Source organism: Heterodontus francisci, unplaced genomic scaffold (assembly GCF_036365525.1).
Source record: "Heterodontus francisci isolate sHetFra1 unplaced genomic scaffold, sHetFra1.hap1 HAP1_SCAFFOLD_830, whole genome shotgun sequence".
NCBI classification, from domain to species: domain Eukaryota; kingdom Metazoa; phylum Chordata; class Chondrichthyes; order Heterodontiformes; family Heterodontidae; genus Heterodontus; species Heterodontus francisci.
This window is the reverse complement of record NW_027140960.1, coordinates 286,409-307,516: the sequence shown is the minus strand read 5'-3', so window position 1 is coordinate 307,516 and position 21,108 is coordinate 286,409. Positions and strand designations below refer to the sequence as shown.

Below are 21,108 nucleotides of genomic sequence, written 5' to 3'. Positions count from 1 at the left end.
CCCTCAGTTAGACCACACTCGGAGCACTGTGTACAGTTCCGGTCTCCATATCCCTCAGTTAGACCACACTCTGAGCACTGTGTACAGTTCAGGTCTCCATATCCCTCGGTTAGACCACACTCGGAGCACTGTGCACAGTTCCGGTCTCCATATCCCTCAGTTAGACCACACTCGGTGCACTGTGCACAGTTCCGGTCTCCATATCCCTCAGTTAGACCACACTCAGAGCACTGTGTACAGTTCCAGTCTCCATATCCCTCAGTTAGACCACACTCGGAGCACTGTGCACAGTTCCAGTCTCCATATCCCTCAGTTAGACCACACTCGGAGCACTGTGTACAGTTCCGGTCTCCATATCCCTCAGTTAGACCATACTGGGTCACTGTGTACAGTTCCGGTCTCCATGGTGTAAAAAGGGATGGACGAAGGTGCAAAAAAGATTCTCACAGATTGTGAAGTTAAACATAGACCAGGCTGGGGCTCTTTGCTCTATTAACAACTTGGGTGAGGGAACTAAATGTAACTTTTCCAAGTTTGCAGATGACACAAAGTTGGGGGAGTTGTGGGAGCTGTGAGGAGGATGCAAAGAGGCTCCAGTGTGATTTGGACAGGTTGGGTGAGTGGGCAAGTGCATGGCAGATGCAGTTTAACGTGGGTAAATGTGAGGTTATCCACTTTGGTTGTAAAAACAGAAAGGCAGATTATTATCAGAACGGCGATAGATTGGGAAAGGGGGGAGGTGCAACGAGACCTGGGTGTCCTTGTACACCAGTCGCTGAAAGCAAGCATTCAGGTGCAACAAGCAGTTAGGAAGGCGAATGGTATGTTGGCCTTCATTGCGAGAGGATTTGAGTACAGGAGCCAGGATGTCTTACTGCTGTTATACAGGGCCTTGGTGAGACCACATCTGGAGTATTGTGCGCAGTTTTGGTCTCCTTATCTTTTTTTGAACGGCAGAGCAGGACCGAAGGGCCGAATGGGCTGCTCCTGCTTTCTATGTTCCTCATAGAAGGAGGAGGCTCGCGTGGAGCAGAAACGCCAGCACGGAGCAGATGGACCGAATGGGCTGCCCGTGCGTTCTCAGCACTTTGTCATTCTAGTTGGCTCTGTGCCCCTGGGCGAGGAAGGGGTTAAGACATTGCGGCAGAGTTAGTGCCCCTGATCACTGTGCCGTTTTGCCCAACCCCACCAAGCCCCCCCTGTGGATCAGGGGGGGCCAAATACCTGATTCATTCTGCAGCCTCACCTGGTCGAATAGCCGCGGGCTGCCATCCAGGCCGGCTCAGCCATCGTACTGTACCTGCCCTCGATGCAATATATGGGGCATTGGCTAGACTCCCTCTTTAACAGAAAATAGGAGCAGGAGTAGGCCATTCGGCCCTTCGAGCCTGCTCCGCCATTCATGATGATCATGGCTGATCATCCAACTCAGTAACCTGTTCCCGCTTTCCCCCCCATACCCTTTGATCCCTTTAGACCCAAGAGCTATATCTAACTCCTTCTTGAAAACATACAATGTTTTGACCTCAACTGCTTTCTGCGGGAGGGAATTCCACAGGCTCACCACTCTAGGGGTGAAGAAATTTCTCCTTATCTCAGTCCTGAATGGTTTGCCCTCGTATCCTCAGACTGTGACCCCTGGTTCTGAACTCCCCCACCATCGGGAACATCCTTCCTGCATCTAACCTGTCAAGTCCTGTTAGAATTTTATAGGTTTCTATGAGATCCCCCCCTCACTCTCCTGAACTGCAGGTTCTGAACTTGTCCAAATCACCCTGAAGCCTCTCTGCATCCTCTTCACAACTCACCCTTCCCACCCAGTTTTGTGTCATCTGCAAATTTGGAGATATTACATTTAGTTCCCTCAGCTAAATCATTAATATATATTGTGAATAGCTGGGGTCCTAGCACCGATCCCTGCGGTACCCCCACTAGTCACTGCCTGCCGTTCAGAAAAAGACCCATTTATCCCGACTCTTTGTCCGCCAACCAACTTTCGATCCATCGCAATACGCTACCCCCAATCCCATGCGCTTTAACTTTACACGCTAATCTCTGATGTGGCACTTTGTCGAAAGCCTTCTGGAAGTCCAAATAAACCACATCCACTGGCTCCCCCTCATCAACTCTACTAGTTACATCCTCGAAGAATTCTAGTAGATTTGCCGAGCGTGATTTCCCTTTCGTAAACCCATGCTGACTCTGCCCGATTCTACCACTGTTCTCCAAGTGCTCTGCTATAAAATCTTTGATAACGGACTCGAGAATTTTCCCCACTACCGACGTCAGGCTGACTGGTCTGTAATTGCCTGCTTTCTCTCTACCTCCCTTTTTAAATAGTGGGGTTACATTAGCTACCCTCCAATCTGTAGGAACTGGTCCAGAGTCTATAGAATCTTGGAAGATGACCACCAATGCATCCACTATTTCGAGGGCCACTTCCTTAAGTACTCTGGGATGGATACCATCAGGCCCTGGGGATTTATCGGCCTTCAATCCCATCAATTTCCCCAACACCATTTCTCTACTAATACTGATTTCTTTCAGTTCCTCCCTCTCGCTAAGCTCTGTGTTCCCCAACATTTCTTGTATGATATTTGTGTCCTCCTTTGTGAAGACAGAACCAAAGTATGCATTTAGTTGGTCAGCTGTTTCTTTGTTCCCCAGAATAAATTCCCCCGTTTCTGCCTGTAAGGGACCTACATTTTCTTCACCAATCTTTTTCTCTTCACATACCGATAGAAACTTTTACAGTCAGTTTTTATGTTCCCAACAATCTTGCTCTCGTACTCTCTTTTCCCCTTCTTAATCAATCCCTTGGTCCTCCTTTGCTGAATTCTAAACTGCTCCCAATCCTCAGGTCTGTTGTTTTTCCTGGAAAATTTATATGCCTCTTCCTTGGATCTAATGCTATCTCTAATTTCCCTTGTAAGCCATGGTTTGGCTACCTTTCCCGTTTTTCTTTTGCGCCAGACAGGGATAAACAATTGTTGAAGTTCATCCATGCGCTCTTTAAACGTTTGCCATTGTCTATCCACCGTCATCCCTTTAAGTAACGTTTCCCAATCCGTCATGGCCAACTCGCGCCTCATACCTTCGTAGTTTCCTTTACTAAGATTCAGGACCCGAGTCTCCGAATCGACTACGTCACTCCCCATCTTGATGAAGAATTCTATCATGTTATGATCGCTCATCCCCAAGGGGTCTCGCATCACTAGATTGTCAATTATTCCTCTCTCATTACACAATACCCAGTCTAGTATGGCCTGTTCTCTAGTTGGTTCCTCAACGTATTGGTCCAGAAAACCATCCCGTATACACTCCAAGAATTCCTCCTCTATGGTATTGTGACTAATTTGATTTGCCCAATCTATATGCAGATTAAAGTCACCCATAATTACAGATGTTCCTTTATCGCATGCATCTCTAATTTCCTGTTTAATGCCATTCCCAACATCACCATTACAGTTTGGGGGTCTTTATACAACCCCCACTAACGTTTTTTGCCCCTTAGTGTTTCCCAGCTCTACCCATACAGATTCCACATCGTCAGAGCTAATATCTTTCCTCACTATTGCTTTAATTTCCTCTTCAACCAGCAATGCAGCTCCACCGCCTTTTTCTTTTTGTCTGTCCTTCCGAAATACTGAATATCCCTGGATGTTCATTTCCCATCCCTGGTCACCTTGCAACCATGTCTCCATAATCCCGACTATATCATACCCGTTTACATCTATTTGCGCGATTAATTCATCCACTTTATTCTGAATGCTCCGCACGTTAAGGGACAAAGCCTTAAGGCTTGTCTTTTTAACATTACTTGTCCCCTTCCCACTATTTTTCACTGTGGCCCTGTTTGATTCTGGCCCTTGATTTCTCTGCCTATCACTTTTCTTATTCCCCTTACTGTCTTTAGTTCTTGTCTTTGATTCCCCCCCTCCTCTGACTCCTTGCAAATGTCCCCAACCCCCTACCATTTTAGTTTAAACTCTCCCCAACCACTCTGGCAAATACTCCCCCTGGGACATCACTCCTGGTCCTGCCCAGAACAGTAACTCTCTCTCTGTCTCTCTCTCTCGCTCTCCAGTCTCCGTCACGCTGAGCTGTTGTTTGTGGTTTTCACAGGAAGTTTTGGTGTCTGTTGTACTTTGCAGAACTTTCCCATTTGAGGCCTTTCTGTAATTCTCAGGCTAACCAGCGCCCAGTGTGAAACTCCCTCTGTGTATTGTGTATCTACCCTGTTTGATGAAGTAATGTTCGACTGTGTCAGGGATCCCTGTGAAAGAGGGAGTCTCACCGTCAGTGACCCCTGTGAAGGAGGGAGTTTGAAAGGGACAGGGATGTAGGGTTGGAGGAAGTTACAGAGATGGGGAGGGTTGTAGGGGCTAGAGGAGGTTACAGAGATAGGGAGGGTTGTCGGGACTGGAGGAGGTTACAGAGATAGGGAGGGTTGTTGGGGCTGGAGGAGGTTACAGAGATAGGGAGGGTTGTCGGGACTGGAGGAGGTTACAGAGATAGGGAGGGTTGTTGGGGCTGGAGGAGGTTACAGAGATAGGGAGGGTTGTAGGGGCTGGAGGAGGTTACAGAGATAGGGAGGGTTGTAGGGACTGGAGGAGGTTACAGAGATAGGGAGGGTTGTAGCAACTGGAGGAGGTTACAGAGATAGGGAGGGTTGTAGCAACTGGAGGAGGTTACAGAGATAGGGAGGGTTGTAGGGACTGGAGAAGGTTACAGAGATAGGGAGGGTTGTAGGGACTGGAGAAGGTTACAAAGATAGGGAGGGTTGTAGGGACTGGAGGAGGTTACACAGATATGGAGGGTTGTAGGGACTGGAGGAGGTTACAGAGATAGGGAGGGTTGTAGGGACTGGAGGAGGTTACAGAGATAGGGAGGGTTGTAGAGTCTGGAGGAGGTTACAGAGATAGGGAGGGTTGTCGGGACTGGAGGAGGCTACAGAGCTAGGGAGGGTTGTCGGGACTGAAGGAGGCTACAGAGCTAGGGAGGGTTGTCGGGACTGAAGGAGGCTACAGAGCTAGGGAGGGTTGTCGGGACTGGAGGAGGTTACAGAGATAGGGAGGGTTGTAGGGGCTGGAGAAAGAAATGCTGGAAATACTCAGCAGGTCTGGCAACATCTGTGGAGAGAGAAGTCGAGTTAACTTTTCAGGTCAGTGACCCTTCTTCAGAACTGGCAAATATTAGAAATGTAAAAGGTTATAAGCAAGTAAAGTGGGGGTGGGGCAAGAGATAACAAAGGAGAAGGTGTAAACTCCAGGATGAACATTTGCCATCAACCACCACCCTCTGTCTTCTTTCAGCTAGCCAATTTCTGATCCAAAGCTCTAAATCACCTTCAACCCCATACTTCCGTATTTTCTGCAATAGCCGACCGTGGGGAACCTTATCAAACGCCTTACTGAAATCCATATACACCACATCCACTGCTTTACCCTCATCCACCTGTTTGGTCACCTTCTCGAAAAACTCAATAAGGTTTGTGAGGCACGACCTACCCTTCACAAAACCGTGCTGACTATCGCTAATGAAGGGAGGGTGTGAAGAAGTGTAGTCGAGGTAGCTGTGGGAGTCGGTGGGCTTATAATGGATATTGGTAGACAACCTATCCCCAGGGATGGAGACAAAGAAGTCGAGGAAGGGAAGGGAAGTGTCAGAGATGGACCATGTAAAGGTGAGAGAAGGGTGGAAACTGGAAGCAAAGTTGATAAAGTTTTCTATTTCGGGGCGGGAGCAGGAAACGGCGCCGATACAGTCATCAATGTACCGGAAAAAGTGTTGGGGGAGGGGGCCCTGAGTAGGACTGGAACAAAGAATGCTCGACATATCCCACAAAAAGACAGGCATAACTAGGACCCATGCGGGTACCCATAGCGACACCTTTTACTTGAAGGAAGTGCGTGGAGTTGAAGGAGAAGTTGTTCAATGTGAGAACAAGTTCAGCCAGGTGGAGGAGGGTGGTGGTGGATGGGGACTGGTTGGGCCTCTGTTCCAGGAAGAAGCGGAGAGCCCTCAAACCATCCTGGTGGGGGATGGAGGTGTAGAGCGATTGGACGTCCATAGTGAAGAGGAGGCGGTTGGGACCAGGGAACCGGAAATCGTCTCCGCAGTATTTTGCTTTTATTAGAGTAGGGGCTGGAGGAGGTTACAGAGATAGGGAGGGGTGTAGGGGCTCGAGGTTCAGGCGGCCTCCTTCTGTGCCGTCGACGCGTTCTATGAGTCGGAATCCTCCCCGACCCTACAAACCCACTGCTCTGCTAACAACTGGCTTTGTCTTGTCTCCTACACCACCCCCACCGCCCCCCCCCCCGCCGCCCCGCAAAGTTTCCGGAAGCGACAGGGAAGATGCCGAGGATGACCATGTCTTTACCCAGGACCCCGCGGCCGACGCCGTCGTCCAATTGCACTCAGACTACACGGACCGATCTTCCGTCAACAGTGGGACGCTTTCTCCCAATGGTCTTTCCGCTCCGGTAAGTACCAGAATCCGGAAGGAATCATGTGCGGGGCTGGTGGTGGGCGGGGGGGGTGGGGTGGGGTTGTTTGTGGATGGGGACGGGAGGGTTGGCGGGGTCACGGGGATCTTTTCAGAAGCAGTTCGTTCAGCAGATGTCAAGAGGAAGGCATCCGGAAGCTTCTTGGGAGATCTGCGGCATCAGAGGTTTTGGCGAACACACACTGGGTTTTTTTTTCCAGAGAGGTGGAGAAAAGATGAGTTGGGTGTTAATTTCAGCAGGCCATCGAGTCAGAACCGTATTCAGAAATGAAACCCACTCCTGAGCACCATAAACTGACACACACAGACATTCCAGAACTCAGCAGTCTATGGTGAGTCACGGGGCTTGTTTGCAATCCCTCACTGATTCTCTCTGTATCTCACTGCCTCGCTAGTTGGAGGAAGACCGTGACAAACTGCTGCAGAGGAGGGAGATGGTCCTCAGGAAAATGCTGGAGGATGAGAGAATCTACGTCAGTGAATTGGAGAGCCTGTTGGTGGTGAGTAGACAGAATAAAGCTCCCTCTACACAGTCCCCCATCAAACACTCCCCAGGACAGGTACAGTACGGGGGTTAGATACAGAGTAAAGCTCCCTCTACACTGTCCCCCATCAAACACTCCCCAGGACAGGTACAGTACGGGGGGTTAGATACAGAGTAAAGCTCCCTCTACACTGTCCCCCATCAAACACTCCCCAGGACAGGTACAGTACGGGGGGTTAGATACAGAGTAAAGCTCCCTCTACACTGTCCCCCATCAAACACTCCCCAGGACAGGTACAGTACGGGGGTTAGATACAGAATAAAGCTCCCTCTACACTGTCCCCCATCAAACACTCCCAGGACAGGTACAGTACGGGGGTTAGATACCGTTCACTGTCTCATTCCCCCCTGTTTCCACAGCCCCTCCGCCCACTGAAGGCTGCGGCCTACACCTCCCAGCCTGTGTTGAGCAGCCAGGAGATCCAGACCATTTTCTTCAAGGTGCCGGAGCTTTACGAGATCCACAAGGAGTTCTACTCCCGGTTAAAGGAGCGGATCGCGCGCGGGGAGCAACCCCTGACCGTAGCTGACCTCTTCCACCAGCTGGTAAGGCAAGGGGGCGGGTTGGGGGTGGGTGGGGGGTTGGTGAACAGAGCGAGGCCTCCTCCGCTAGGCCGGGATACCAGCCTGGGGCCTTCCCCCGCGCCCGTCTGTGTTTGTCGATGCGCCGGGGAGTGTTGCCCGTGAGGTCCCACTCATTCTGCGCCCTCTCGATGATCATCGTGCGCCAGTGGCTAGTCCCCCCGTTCCCCACCCACCACCGACACGTGGAGGGGGATGGGCACCGTCAGTGGTGACACGCGCCGCGTCGGACGGGGTTTTCGTGCCGCGGGCCGCGCGCATTGACGGCGTGTGCCCCCTTATTCCAGGTGAACCAGTTCGGGGTGTACCGAGCCTTCGTCAACAACTACCGCGTCGCCGTGGAGACGGCTGAGAAGTGCGTTCAGAGCAAGGAGCAGTTTAAGCAGATCGCTGAGGTACAGTGGGATACACTCGCAGTTGCTCCCTTCCTGTGTTCTCTCTCTGTATCCGCTGTCTGTGATCTCCCTCTCTCTGTGTTCTCTCTCTCTGTATCCGCTGTCTGTGATCTCCCTCTCTCTGTGTTCTCTCTCTGTATCTGCTGTCTGTGATCTCCCTCTCTCTGTGTTCTCTCTCTGTATCTGCTGTCTGTGATCTCCCTCTCTCTGTGTTCTCTCTCTCTGTATCCGCTGTCTGTGATCTCCCTCTCTCTGTGTTCTCTCTCTGTATCTGCTGTCTGTGATCTCCCTCTCTCTGTGTTCTCTCTCTGTATCTGCTGTCTGTGATCTCCCTCTCTCTGTGTTCTCTCTCTCTATCCGCTGTCTGTGATCTCCCTCTCTCTGTGTTCTCTCTCTCTGTATCCGCTGTCTGTGATCTCCCTCTAACTGTGTTCTCTCTCTCTCTATCCGCTGTCTGTGATCTCCCTCTCTCTGTGTTCTCTCTCTCTGTATCCGCTGTCTGTGATCTCCCTCTAACTGTGTTCTCTCTCTCTCTATCCGCTGTCTGTGATCTCCCTCTAACTGTGTTCTCTCTCTCACTATCCGCTGTCTGTGATCTCCCTCTGTCTGTGTTCTCTCTCTCTCTATCCGCTGTCTGTGATCTCCCTCTGTCTGTGTTCTCTCTCTCACTATCCACTGTCTGTGATCTCCCTCTGTCTGTGTTCTCTCTCTCTCTATCCGCTGTCTGTGATCTCCCTCTGTCTGTGCTCTCTCTCTGTATCCGCTGTCTGTGATCTCCCTCTGTCTGTGCTCTCTCTCTGTATCCGCTGTCTGTGATCTCCCTCTGTCTGTGTTCTCTCTCTGTATCTGCTGTCTGTGATCTCTCTCTCTCTGTGTTCTCTCTCTCTATCCGCTGTCTGTGATCTCCCTCTCTCTGTGTTCTCTCTCTGTATCTGCTGTCTGTGATCTCTCTCTCTCTGTGTTCTCTCTCTCTATCCGCTGTCTGTGATCTCCCTCTGTCTGTGTTCTCTCTCTGTATCCGCTGTCTGTGATCTCCCTCTGTCTGTGTTCTCTCTCTCTGTATCCGCTGTCTGTGATCTCCCTCTGTCTGTGTTCTCTCTCTGTATCTGCTGTCTGTGATCTCTCTCTCTCTGTGTTCTCTCTCTCTATCCGCTGTCTGTGATCTCCCTCTCTCTGTGTTCTCTCTCTCTGTATCCGCTGTCTGTGATCTCCCTCTAACTGTGTTCTCTCTCTCTCTATCCGCTGTCTGTGATCTCCCTCTAACTGTGTTCTCTCTCTCACTATCCGCTGTCTGTGATCTCCCTCTGTCTGTGTTCTCTCTCTCTCTATCCGCTGTCTGTGATCTCCCTCTGTCTGTGTTCTCTCTCTCACTATCCACTGTCTGTGATCTCCCTCTGTCTGTGTTCTCTCTCTCTCTATCCGCTGTCTGTGATCTCCCTCTGTCTGTGCTCTCTCTCTGTATCCGCTGTCTGTGATCTCCCTCTGTCTGTGCTCTCTCTCTGTATCCGCTGTCTGTGATCTCCCTCTGTCTGTGTTCTCTCTCTCTGTATCCGCTGTCTGTGATCTCCCTCTGTCTGTGTTCTCTCTCTCTGTATCCGCTGTCTGTGATCTCCCTCTGTCTGTGTTCTCTCTCTGTATCTGCTGTCTGTGATCTCTCTCTCTCTGTGTTCTCTCTCTCTATCCGCTGTCTGTGATCTCCCTCTCTCTGTGTTCTCTCTCTGTATCTGCTGTCTGTGATCTCTCTCTCTCTGTGTTCTCTCTCTCTATCCGCTGTCTGTGATCTCCCTCTCTCTGTGTTCTCTCTCTGTATCCGCTGTCTGTGATCTCCCTCTCTCTGTGTTCTCTCTCTCTGTATCCGCTGTCTGTGATCTCCCTCTGTCTGTGTTCTCTCTCTCTGTATCCGCTGTCTGTGATCTCCCTCTGTCTGTGTTCTCTCTCTGTATCCGCTGTCTGTGATCTCCCTCTCTCTGTGTTCTCTCTCTCACTATCCGCTGTCTGCGATCTCCCTCTCTCTGTGTTCTCTCTCTGTATCCGCCGGCTGTGATCTCCCTCTCTCTGTGTTCTCTCTCTGTATCCGCCGGCTGTGATCTCCCTGTCTCTCTGTGTTCTCTATCTCTATCCGCTGTCTGTGATCTCCCTCTCTCTGTGTTCTCTCTCTGTATCCGCCGGCTGTGATCTCCCTGTCTCTCTGTGTTCTCTCTCTCTATCCGCTGTCTGTGATCTCTCTATCCTCTGAGAACAGTGAGAATACAGTGAGTATACAGGGCAAGAACAGTGAGTATACAGGGCAAGAACAGTGAGAATACAGTGAGTATACAGGGCAAAAACAGTGAGAATACAGTGCAAGAACAGTGAGAATACAGTGAGAATACAGTGCAAGAACAGTGAGAATACAGTGAGTATACAGGGCAAGAACAGTGAGAATACTGTGAGAATACAGGGCAAGAACAGTGAGAATACAGTGAATATACAGGGCAAAAACAGTGAGAATACAGTGAATATACAGGGCAAAAACAGTGAGAATACAGTGAATATACAGGGCAAGAACAGTGAGAATACAGTGAATATACAGGGCAAGAACAGTGAGAATACAGTGAATATACAGGGCAAGAACAGTGAGAATACAGTGAATATACAGGGCAAGAACAGTGAGAATACAGTGAATATACAGGGCAAGAACAGGGAGAATACAGTGAATATACAGGGCAAGAACAGGGAGAATACAGTGAGAATACAGGGCAAGAACAGGGAGAATACAGGGAGAATACAGGGAGAATACAGGGAGAATACAGCAATATACAGCGAGTATACAGCGAGTATACAGTGCTGGAACAGTGTCTGTGCTGGTCCACCTTCTCGTTTGCCTTCCCTCCGGGTAATTGTTCTCCACTGTTAGTTCACTGACTTTAAACGCTCTCTCTGTTCTGAATGTTCCTCTTCCCCACCCCGGCCCAACATCCACCATACTCCCACAGATTATTGCTCTGAACTTGACTCTCATTTCTGTCTGATTTTTTCCCTCAGAAAATGTGGCTGAAACCCAGCCGAGAGTCGAAAGAAACAGCAGCCACGACCACGCTGGAAGGTGAGAGATGGGCGAGCGGTGGGTGGGGTAGGGAGAGCACAGAGACAAGATTGGATTGTTAACTCAGTGCCAGCAATGAGTTCTAGAAGCAGTGTTTATTAATTACAGAGAACACGCAGAGAGAGAGGCAGAGAGAGAGAGAGAGGCAGAGAGAGAGAGAGAGGCAGAGAGAGAGAGAGAGAGGCAGAGAGGCAGAGAGAGAGAGAGAGAGGCAGAGAGAGAGAGAGAGAGAGAGAGAGAGGCAGAGAGAGAGGCAGAGAGAGAGGCAGAGAGAGAGGCAGGCAGAGAGAGAGAGAGATTGAGAGAGGCAGAGAGAGAGAGAAAGGCAGAGAGAGAGAGAGACAGAGAGAGAGAGAGAGACAGAGAGAGAGAGAGAGAGACAGAGAGAGAGAGAGAGAGAGAGAGGCAGAGAGAGAGAGAAAGGCAGAGAGAGAGAGAGGCAGAGAGAGAGAGAGGCAGAGAGAGAGAGAAAGGCAGAGAGAGAGAGAAAGAGAAAGGCAGAGAGAGAGAGAGAGGCAGAGAGAGAGAGAGAGAGGCAGAGAGAGAGAGAGAGAGAGAGGCAGAGAGAGAGAGAGAGAGAGAGGCAGAGAGAGAGAGAGAGAGAGAGGCAGAGAGAGAGAGAGAGAGGGGCAGAGAGAGAGAGAGAGGGGCAGAGAGAGAGAGAGAGAGGCAGAGAGAGAGATTGAGAGAGGCAGAGAGAGAGATTGAGAGAGGCAGAGAGAGAGATTGAGAGAGGCAGAGAGAGATTGAGAGAGGCAGAGAGAGAGAGAAAGGCAGAGAGAGATTAGAGGGAGAGAGAGAGAGAGATTAGAGGGAGAAAGAGGGAGATAGAGTGTGACAGGAAGAGAGAGAAAGAGAGAGAGAGAGAGAGGGAGAGATAGGCAGAGAGAGAGGCGGGCAGAGAGAGAGAGAGGGGGGCAGAGAGAGAGAGAGGGGGGCAGAGAGAGAGAGAGACAGAGAGAGAGAGAGACAGAGAGAGAGAGAGAGAGACAGAGAGAGAGAGAGAGAGACAGAGAGAGAGAGAGAGAGGCAGAGAGAGAGAGAGAGAGGCAGAGAGAGAGAGAGAGGCAGAGAGAGGCAGAGAGAGAGAGAAAGGCAGAGAGAGAGATTGAGAGAGGCAGAGAGAGATTGAGAGAGGCAGAGAGAGAGAGAAAGGCAGAGAGAGATTAGAGGGAGAGAGAGAGAGAGGCAGAGAGAGAGAGAGATTAGAGGGAGAAAGAGGGAGATAGAGCGTGACAGGAAGAGAGAGGAAGAGAGAGAAAGAGAGAGAGAGAGAGAGGGAGAGATAGGAAGGGGGTGGGAGAGTGCCTTTAACAGTTTTCAATTTAGGTAGCAAGATGGCGAATCCTTGAGTTAACCGCTCAATCTCCCAGACTCCCACATTCCCGGAAATATACGTCAGATTCAAACTATCAACAAGTCCTTGGCTGTAAACGTTCCCAGTTACTGTCAGCAGCTCAATAGAACAAAGCATCACAGTCTCCCTGTCTGATCAGCATGACTATCAAAGTCAATGATGGGGGATAATATATACCACTCCCTCAGTACTGACCCTCCGACAGTGCAGCACTCCCTCAGTACTGACCCTCCGACAGTGCAGCACTCCCTCAGTACTGACCCTCCGACAGTGCAGCACTCCCTCAGTACTGACCCTCCGACAGTGCGACACTCCCTCAATACTGACCCTCCGACAGTGCAGCACTCCCTCACTACTGACCCTCCGACAGTGCGGCACTCCCTCAGTACTGACCCTCCGACAGTGCGGCACTCCCTCAGTACTGACCCTCCGACAGTGCGGCGCTCCCTCAGTACTGACCCTCCGACAGTGCGGCGCTCCCTCAGTGCTGACCCTCCGACAGTGCGGCACTCCCTCAGTACTGACCCTCCGACAGTGCGGCACTCCCTCAGTACTGACCCTCCGACAGTTCGGCACTCCCTCAGTACTGACCCTCCGACAGTGCAGCACTCCCTCAGTACTGACCCTCCGACAGTGCAGCACTCCCTCAGTACTGACCCTCCGACAGTGCAGCACTCCCTCAGTACTGACCCTCCGACAGTGCGGCGCTCCCTCAGTACTGACCCTCCAACAGTGCGGCGCTCCCTCAGTACTGACCCTCCGACAGTGCTGCACACCCTCAGTACTGACCCTCCGACAGTGCGGCGCTCCCTCAGTACTGACCCTCCGACAGCGCGGCGCTCCCTCAGTACTGACCCTCCGACAGCGCGGCGCTCCCTCAGTACTGACCCTCCGACAGTGTGGCGCTCCCTCAGTACTGACCCTCCGACAGTGCGGCACTCCCTCAGTACTGACCCTCCGACAGTGCGGCACTCCCTCAGTACTGACTCTCCGACAGTGCGGCACTCCCTCAGTACTGTTACCTGGGCAGTGTTGACCCTGTTTTATGAGGCTTGGTCGGTGACATGATTTGAAGAAACACATGGAGAAAAGAAAGTTTGCTGGCGGCACTGAATTAAACAACTGGAAAGGAGGTCGGATAATATTCGACTCACAGTCTGTCTTAGTAACCTCAGAAATATGATGCTCTCCTTGTGCTTGTATCCACAGCACTGCTGCTCAAGCCTGTGAGTCATGTGACCCGGGTCACACTGTTAATACGGGTAAATATTAATTTCAAATACCAGCTCTTAACCAATGATTCCTCATCCGAATTAGCACGTTTCCAGATCATTAAGGTGCAAACAATCCCAGGACAGGTACAGTACGGGGGTTAGATACAGAGTAAAGCTCCCTCTACACTGTCCCCCATCAAACACTCCCAGGACAGGTACAGTACGGGGGTTAGATACAGAGTAAAGCTCCCTCTACACTGTCCCCCATCAAACACTCCCAGGACAGGTACAGTACGGGGGTTAGATACAGAGTAAAGCTCCCTCTACACTGTCCCCATCAAACACTCCCAGGACAGGTACAGTACGGGGGTTAGATACACAGCAAAATTCCCTCTACACTGTCCCCATCAAACACTCCCAGGACAGGTACAGTACGGGGGTTAGATACAGAGTAAAGCTCCCTCTACACTGTCCCCCATCAAACACTCCCAGGACAGGTACAGTACGGGGGTTAGATACAGAGTAAAGCTCCCTCTACGCTGTCCCCCATCAAACACTCCCAGGACAGGTACAGTACGGGGGTTAGATACAGAGTAAAGCTCCCTCTACACTGTCCCCCATCAAACACTCCCAGGACAGGTACAGTATGGGGGTTAGATGCAGAGTAAAGCTCCCTCTACACTGTCCCCATCAAACACTCCCAGGACAGGTACAGTACGGGGGTTAGATACACAGCAAAATTCCCTCTACACTGTCCCCATCAAACACTCCCAGGACAGGTACAGTACGGGGGTGAGATACAGAGTAAAGCTCCCTCTACACTGTCCCCCATCAAACACTCCCAGGACAGGTACAGTACGGGGGTTAGATACAGAGTAAAGCTCCCTCTACACTGTCCCCATCAAACACTCCCAGGACAGGTACAGTATGGGGGTTAGATACAGAGTAAAGCTCCCTCTACACTGTCCCCCATCAAACATTCCCAGGACAGGTACAGTACGGGGGTTAGATACAGAGTAAAGCTCCCTCTGCACTGTCCCCATCAAACACTCCCAGGACAGGTACAGTACGGGGGTTAGATACAGAGTAAAGCTCCCTCTACACTGTCCCCATCAAACACTCCCAGGACAGGTACAGTACGGGGGTTAGATACAGAGTAAAGCTCCCTCTGCACTGTCTCCCATCAAACACTCCCCAGGACAGGTACAGTACGGGGGTTAGATACAGAGTAAAGCTCCCTCTACACTGTCCCCATCAAACACTCCCAGGACAGGTACAGTACGGGGGTTAGATACAGAGTAAAGCTCCCTCTACACTGTCCCCCAGCAAACACTCCCCAGGACAGGTACAGTACAGGGGTTAGATACAGAGTAAAGCTCCCCCTACACTGTCCCCATCAAACACTCCCCAGGACAGGTACAGTACGGGGGTTAGATACAGAGTAAAGCTCCCTCTACACTGTCCCCATCAAACACTCCCCAGGACAGGTACAGTACGGGGGTTAGATACAGAGTAAAGCTCCCTCTACACTGTCCCCATCAAACACTCCCAGGACAGGTACAGTACGGGGGGGTTAGATACAGAGTAAAGCTCCCTCTACACTGTCCCCATCAAACACTCCCAGGACAGGTACAGTACGGGGGTTAGATACAGAGTAAAGCTCCCTCTACACTGTCCCCCAGCAAACACTCCCCAGGACAGGTACAGTACAGGGGTTAGATACAGAGTAAAGCTCCCCCTACACTGTCCCCATCAAACACTCCCCAGGACAGGTACAGTACGGGGGTTAGATACAGAGTAAAGCTCCCTCTACACTGTCCCCATCAAACACTCCCCAGGACAGGTACAGTACGGGGGTTAGATACAGAGTAAAGCTCCCTCTACACTGTCCCCATCAAACACTCCCAGGACAGGTACAGTTCGGGGGTTAGATAAAAAAAAAAACGGGGTTAGATACAAAGAAACAAAAAATGGGAAGAAGCAAAAAAATGGGATTAGGTGCAGACCAAAGCTCCCTCTACTTGTACTTCATTGTATTTCATACTGAAGTCTTGGGCCCATTTTGATTGTGTGCAGTGGGAGTGAACAGCAAGGGGTTTGGGGTCCATTGGGATTGTGCACAGTGGGAGTGAACAGCAAGGGGTTTGGGGTCCTTTGGGATTGTGTCCGGTGGGAGTGAATGGGAAGGGGATCGGGTCCTTTGGGATTGTGTCCGGTGGGAGTGAATGGGAAGGGGTTCGGGGTCCACTGGGATTGTGTACAGTGGGAGTGAACGGGAAGGGGTTCGGGTCCATTGGGATTGTGTACAGTGGGAGTGAACGGGAAGGGGTTTGGGGTGAATTGGGATTGTCGACAGTGGGAGTAAACGGGAAGGGGTTCGGGTCCATTGGGATTGTGTACAGTGGGAGTGAACGGGAAGGGGTTCGGGTCCATTGGGATTGTGTACAGTGGGGGTGAACGGGAAGGGGTTTGGATCCATTGGGATTGTGTACAGTGGGAGTGAACGGGAAGGGGTTCGGGTCCATTGGGATTGTGTAAAGTGGGAGTGAACGTGAAGGAGTTTGGGGTCCATTGGGATTGTGTACAGTGGGAGTGAACGGGAAGGGGTTTGGGGTCCATTGGGATTGTGTACAGTGGGAGTGAACAGGAAGGGGTTCGAGTCCTTTGGGATTGTGTAAAGTGGGAGTGAACGTGAAGGAGTTTGGGGTCCATTGAGATTGTGTACGGTGGGAGTGAACGGGAAGGGGTTTTGGGTCCATTGGGATTGTGTACAGTGGGAGTGAACGGGAAGGGGTTTGGATCCATTGGGATTGTGTACAGTGGGAGTGAACGGGAAGGGGTTTGGATCCATTGGGATTGTGTACAGTGGGAGTGAACGGGAAGGGGTTTTGGGTCCATTGGGATTGTGTACAGTGGGAGTGAACGGGAAGGGGTTTGGATCCATTGGGATTGTGTACAGTGGGAGTGAACGGGAAGGGGTTCGGGTCCATTGGGATTGTGTAAAGTGGGAGTGAACGTGAAGGAGTTTGGGGTCCATTGGGATTGTGTACAGTGGGAGTGAACGGGAAGGGGTTTGGGGTCCATTGGGATTGTGTACAGTGGGAGTGAATGGGCAGGTGTTCGGGTCCATTGGGATTGTGTACAGTGGGAGTGAACGGGAAGGGGTTCGAGTCCTTTGGGATTGTGTGCAGTGGGAGTGAACGGGAAGGGGTTCGAGTCCTTTGGGATTGTGTGCAGTGGGAGTGAACGGGAAGGGGTTCGAGTCCTTTGGGATTGTGTGCAGTGGGAGTGAACGGGAAGGGGTTCGGGTCCATTGGGATTGTGTACAGTGGGAGTGAACGGGAAGGGGTTCGGGTCCATTGGGATTGTGTACAGTGGGAGTGAACGGGAAGGGGTTTGGGGTGAATTGGGATTGTCGACAGTGGGAGTGAACGGGAAGGGGTTCGGGTCCATTGGGATTGTGTACAGTGGGAGTGAACGGGAAGGGGTTTGGATCCATTGGGATTGTAATGTGTGTGTTCTCTCTATCTAGGAACTATTAAACAACACACCCAGAGATCACACTGACTACTGTACTCTAGAGGGGGCACTGAATAACTCTAACATTTTCCTCTGCTCAACCAATCAAAGCATTCAACAGAAGAATTCATACCGTGATATTGATACAGCAAAGGTACAACTGATCAGACAGTGTATCTAACGCACTGTGATACCCGGTCCCAGAGGGGGAAAGGACAGTGTATCTAACGCACTGTGATACCCGGTCCCAGAGGGGGAAAGGACAGTGTATCTAACACACTGTGACACCCGGTCCCAGAGGGGGAAAGGACAGTGTATCTAACACACTGTGACACCCAGTCCCAGAGGGGGAAAGGACAGTGTATCTAACACACTGTGACACCCAGTCCCAGAGGGGGAAAGGACAGTGTATCTAACGCACTGTGATACCCGGTCCCAGAGGGGGAAAGGACAGTGTATCTAACACACTGTGATACCCGGTCCCAGAGGGGGAAAGGACAGTGTATCTAACACACTGTGATACCCGGTCCCAGAAGGGGAAAGGACAGTGTATCTAACGCACTGTGATACCCAGTCCCAGAGGGGGAAAGGACAGTGTATCTAACACACTGTGATACCCGGTCCCAGAGGGGGAAAGGACAGTGTATCTAACACACTGTGATACCCGGTCCCAGAGGGGGGAAAGGACAGTGTATCTAACACACTGTGACACCCAGTCCCAGAGGGGGAAAGGACATTGTATCTAACGCACTGTGACACCCAGTCCCAGAGGGGGAAAGGACAGTGTATCTAACACACTGTGATACCCGGTCCCAGAGGGGGGAAAGGACAGTGTATCTAACACACTGTGACACCCAGTCCCAGAGGGGGAAAGGACAGTGTATCTAACACACTGTGACACCCAGTCCCAGAGGGGGGAAAGGACAGTGTATCTAACGCACTGTGACACCCGGTCCTAGAGGGGGAAAGGACAGTGTATCTAACGCACTGTGACACCCGGTCCCAGAGGGGGAAAGGACAGTGTATCTAACGCACTGTGACACCCGGTCCCAGAGGGGGGAAAGGACAGTGCATCTAACACACTGTGACACCCGGTCCCAGAGGGGGGAAAGGACAGTGCATCTAACACACTGTGACACCCGGTCCCAGAAGGGGGAAAGGACAGTGCATCTAACACACTGTGACACCCGGTCCCAGAGGGGGAAAGGACAGTGTATCTAACGCACTGTGACACCCGGTCCCAGAGGGGGGAAAGGACAGTGCATCTAACACACTGTGACACCCGGTCCCAGAGGGGGAAAGGACAGTGTATCTAACACACTGTGACACCCGGTCCCAGAGGGGGGAAAGGACAGTGCATCTAACACACTGTGACACCCAGTCCCAGAGGGGGAAAGGACAGTGTATCTAACGCACTGTGACACCCGGTCCCAGAGGGGGAAAGGACAGTGCATCTAACGCACTGTGACACCCAGTCCCAGAGGGGGAAAGGACAGTGTATCTAACACACTGTGACACTCGGTCCCAGAGGGGGAAAGGACAGTGCATCTAACACACTGTGACACCCAGTCCCAGAGGGGGAAAGGACAGTGTATCTAACACACTGACACCCGGTCCCAGAGGGGGAAAGGACAGTGCATCTAACACACTGTGACACCCAGTCCCAGAGGGGGAAAGGACAGTGTATCTAACACACTGACACCCGGTCCCAGAGGGGGAAAGGACAGTGTATCTAACACACTGTGACACCCAGTCCCAGAGGGGGAAAGGACAGTGTATCTAACACACTGACACCCGGTCCCAGAGGGGGAAAGGACAGTGGATCTAACACACTGACACCCGTCTCCGGAGCTGAAATCCACTAGCATTCCCAATGATAATAGTTAATCCTCTGCTTTGCCTCTGGACCTGTTTTTCCTCATATTTTTTCCTCCCCCTCAGAATCTACAGTTGTTGAAGGATGGGTTCATGGTGGAAGTGACTGAGAACGCGCGAAAACTGAAGCAGGTTTTCCTTTCCAGCGATTTGTTCATCTGCGCAAAACTGAGGAAACTCACAGGGTAATTTTTGTCTGATCTGTCTGCTTGGCTTCCGAACTAGGGACCCTCCCAGTCTCACATCTCTCTTTGAATTTTGATCGTGTGGGTGTCACTGGCCAGGCCAGCATTTTCTGCCCCTTGAGAAGGTGGTGGTGAGCTGCCTGCTTGAACCGCTGCAGTCCGTGTGGGGTAGGTACACCCAGAGTGCGGTGAGGAAGGGAGTTCCGGGATTGTGACCCAGTGACAGTGAAGGAACGGCCGATATAGTTCCAAGTCAGGATGGTGTGTGACTCGGAGGGGAACTTGCAGGTGGTGGTGTTCCCCTGCATCTGCTGCCCTTGTCCTTCTAGGTGGTAGAGAGAGAAAGAGAGAGACAGAGAAAGAGAGAGACAGAGAAAGAGAGAGACAGAGAAAGAGAGAGACAGAGAGAGAGAGAGACAGAGAGACACAGAGAGAGAGAGACAGAGAGAGAGAGAGAGACAGAGAGACAGAGAGAGAGAGAGAAAGAGACAGAGCGAAAGAGACATAGACAGCGAGATAGAGACAGATATTGAGAGAGAGAGACAGAGACAGAGAGAGACTGAGAGAATGAGAAAGAGAGAGGGAGTGAGAGAGAGAGAGAGAGAGACAGAGAGAGAGGCAGGGAGAAAGAGACAGAGAACGAGAAAGGGAGACAGGGAGTGAGAGAAAGGGAGAGAGAGAGAGGGAGAGGTAGACAGAGACAGAGTGAGTGAGAGAGAGACAGAGAGGGAGACAGGGAGGGAGACAAAGACACGCACGGAGACAGGGAGAGAGAGACAGGAGAAAGAGAGAGAGAGACAGGGAAGCAGGGATGGAGAGAGACAGAAAGAGAGAGAGAGACAGAGATTGTGACAGATGGATGTCAGAAGTGGGAGAGTAATTTTCGAATGAGCGACATAGCAATGCGATCTTGTACGTTTGACCTATGAGGGGGTTGATGCTTTCTGACGCTGCAGACCCTGGGGCTGCCTCAACTGACTAAAACATGGCTCGACCGACAACGGGTGCAATTTTCACCCAACCCGACCAGCCGTGGACCAGCCCCAACCCGGTCTGGCACCCTTTCCACCTATTCATCCCCAGTGAACACGGGAAGTGGGTGCAGAGGGGGGGGGGGGTCGGGTTGTGGGGGTGGGGGGGGGGGGGGGGGAGGGGCGACTGCGAGCGCACACATTGCGGGGGAGGGTGTTAAACCCAAATTCCACAGATCAAATTGACCGAACGGGGCTGGGTCAAAGGTCGTCGGGGAAGTGGAGCAATGGATGAGAGTCCTGCCCGGGGTTCTGTTGGTTAATGGCCGCAGCTCAATGGCAACCAAGCCTCGCTTCTAGAACTTTCTTTGTGAGTACGGGCAAGGGCTCGCTTGGGACAACCCTCTTCAGGCAATGCGAGGAGGCCCAATGTCCATCAGGGATGCCAATTTAACGTCCGTTCCCTGTACAGGAGACAACCCCAGTACAAGTGTGACTGGTACATCCCGCTGGAAGAGTTGAGCCTACAGAGTCGGACTGAGACCATCCTTATGGCCCCGGCAAGCCTCCAGAGTGTGCTCCCGGAGGAGATCGAGGAGGCCAAGGCAAGACTGATGGAGACGAAGATTGAGATCTACTTGGAGAAGGTAACTGAGCGAGGGAGAGGGAGGGAGGAGGGAGGCAGAGAGTGAGAGGGTCGGAAATAGAGGGCGGGAGAGGGAGGCAGAGAGTGAGGCAGGGGGAGGCTCAGAGACAGAGGGAGGGCGAGAGTGAGGGAGAGAGGAGGTCAGAAATAGAGGGACGGGGAGTAAGGGGTATGAGGGAGGCTGCGAGTGCGGGAGGGAGAGGGTTGGAAAAAGAGGGAGGGAGAGT

General features: G+C 51.7%; 1 protein-coding gene across 5 annotated transcripts in view; it reads left to right on the top strand.

The window, feature by feature from the left end:
• LOC137361518 (active breakpoint cluster region-related protein-like) overlaps window positions 1–21,108 on the top strand; it is a 185,989-nt gene that overhangs the window by 11,996 nt on the left and 152,885 nt on the right. For all 5 annotated transcript variants that reach the window (XM_068026349.1, XM_068026348.1, XM_068026347.1 and 2 more), the window contains exons 2-10: window positions 6,337–6,485; window positions 6,904–7,008; window positions 7,413–7,598; window positions 7,922–8,029; window positions 11,054–11,114; window positions 13,681–13,733; window positions 17,218–17,358; window positions 19,146–19,264; window positions 20,708–20,882. In XM_068026349.1, coding sequence (XP_067882450.1) covers window positions 6,337–6,485; window positions 6,904–7,008; window positions 7,413–7,598; window positions 7,922–8,029; window positions 11,054–11,114; window positions 13,681–13,733; window positions 17,218–17,358; window positions 19,146–19,264; window positions 20,708–20,882 — 1,097 coding nt within the window. The remainder of the gene's footprint in view (window positions 1–6,336; window positions 6,486–6,903; window positions 7,009–7,412; window positions 7,599–7,921; window positions 8,030–11,053; window positions 11,115–13,680; window positions 13,734–17,217; window positions 17,359–19,145; window positions 19,265–20,707; window positions 20,883–21,108) is intronic.